The sequence below is a fragment of the Neopelma chrysocephalum genome, unplaced genomic scaffold (genome assembly GCF_003984885.1).
Source record: "Neopelma chrysocephalum unplaced genomic scaffold, ASM398488v2 Primary Assembly neopelma1_81942, whole genome shotgun sequence".
In the NCBI taxonomy this organism is placed as follows: Eukaryota; Metazoa; Chordata; class Aves; order Passeriformes; family Pipridae; genus Neopelma; species Neopelma chrysocephalum.
This window is the reverse complement of record NW_020912950.1, coordinates 1-1,412: the sequence shown is the minus strand read 5'-3', so window position 1 is coordinate 1,412 and position 1,412 is coordinate 1. Positions and strand designations below refer to the sequence as shown.

The 1,412-nt window shown below is 73.6% G+C and overlaps 1 protein-coding gene across 1 annotated transcript; it reads left to right on the top strand.

The window, feature by feature from the left end:
* Positions 1-6: 6 nt before the first annotated feature.
* On the top strand, positions 7-1,406 carry LOC113979510 (integrator complex subunit 5-like; the record flags this gene model as incomplete). Its single annotated transcript, XM_027706883.1, has 2 exons — positions 7-1,057; positions 1,204-1,406. A coding segment is annotated over one exon (1,005 nt), but the record flags the coding sequence as incomplete, so codon positions are not given.
* Between the last annotated feature and the right edge of the window lie 6 nt (positions 1,407-1,412).

The following is a 1,412-nucleotide window of genomic DNA, read 5'->3' as shown; positions in this document are numbered from 1 at the left end:
GCGGCCCGGCTGCTGGCCCGGCTCAGCGCCGTGTCCGGCGCCGCCGCCAAGGCCGTGCTGGCGCAGCTGGTGGAGGGGGCCCTGCGCGGCCGCAACGCCGAGCTCTTCGGGGGCACCGCCGAGCCCCGGCCCGGCGCCGAGGACCCCCCGCCGCCGCCCGGGGAGCCCGGCGGCGCCGGCGTGTCCCTGCTGGACACCAACCGGCGCTTCAGCGCCGCGGTGAACTCGGCGGGCGGCGTGTGGTCGGTGTTCCACGCCGGCGTCATCGGGCGCGGGCTGAAGCCGGCGGCGGGCGCCGGGCGCCGCGACCCCGAGGAGTTCGCCCGCAACACCCACGCCTTCCTGAGCCTCCTGCTGCGCTGCTGCCGGGGCTCCCGCCCGGGGGAGCCCGACCCCGGCGTCAGCCCCGAGGCCGCCAAGGCCGTGGCGGCGGCGCTGGTGGAGTCGGTGTGCCCGGAGGCCGCCGGCGGCGACCTGGCCTGGCCCCCCGAGGAGCAGGCCCGCGGCACCGTGGAGCGGGACCTGCGCATCTGCCGCCGCTTCCGCGCGCAGCCGCTGCTCTTCCCGCTGCTGCGCGTGGTGGCCGCGGGCCGCCCGGCCCTCTGCTACTGCTCGGGGCTGCTGCGGGGGCTGCTGGCGGCGCTGGTGGCCCACTGGGACGCCTGCCGGGACCCCCGCACCACCGCCTCGCCCTGGCACCTGCAGGCCTCCTGCGCCCTCGTGGCGCTGCTGGCCGAGGGGTCGCTGCTGCCCCCCGTGCTGGGCAACATGCACGAGCTGTTCCCGCAGCTGGCGCCCTTCGAGCTGCACCTGCTGCTGCTGCTGGTCTGGGACTTCCTGCGCGAGAACAGCCCCCTGCCCCAGAAGTTCACCTTCCAGCCCCAGCGCGGCACCTTCCGCAGGGACTTCTCCCGCGACGGCGACGTGGGCAAGCACCTGGCCGTGCTGCACAGCGTCCTGCACAAGAACATCCAGCGCCTGGGGCTGCTGGCCGGCAGGTTCTACCCCTGAGAGCCCCCCCAGACGGGGAATTGGGGGCGTCCGGGGGGTCCTGGGGATGCTGGCGGGCAGGTTCTACCCCTGAGAACCTCCCAGATGTGGAATTGGGGGCGTCCGGGGGGTCCTGGGGCTTCTGGTGGGGGGGTTCTACCCCTGAGACTCCCATGGGACCCCCCAGATGTGGAATTGGGGGACGTCCAGGGTGTCCTGGGGCTGCTGGTGAGGGGGTTCTACCCCTAAGACCCCCCCCAAAATGTGGAATTTGGGGTGTCCGGGGGGTTCTGGGGCTGCTGGCGGGGGAGTTCTACCCCGAGACCCCCCTGGAACCCTCCCAGATATGGATTTGTAATAAAAGGGAGCAAAAAGGGACCCCTGGGCCCAAATCAAGCTCTGTCTGTGATGGTGGGGGGGGG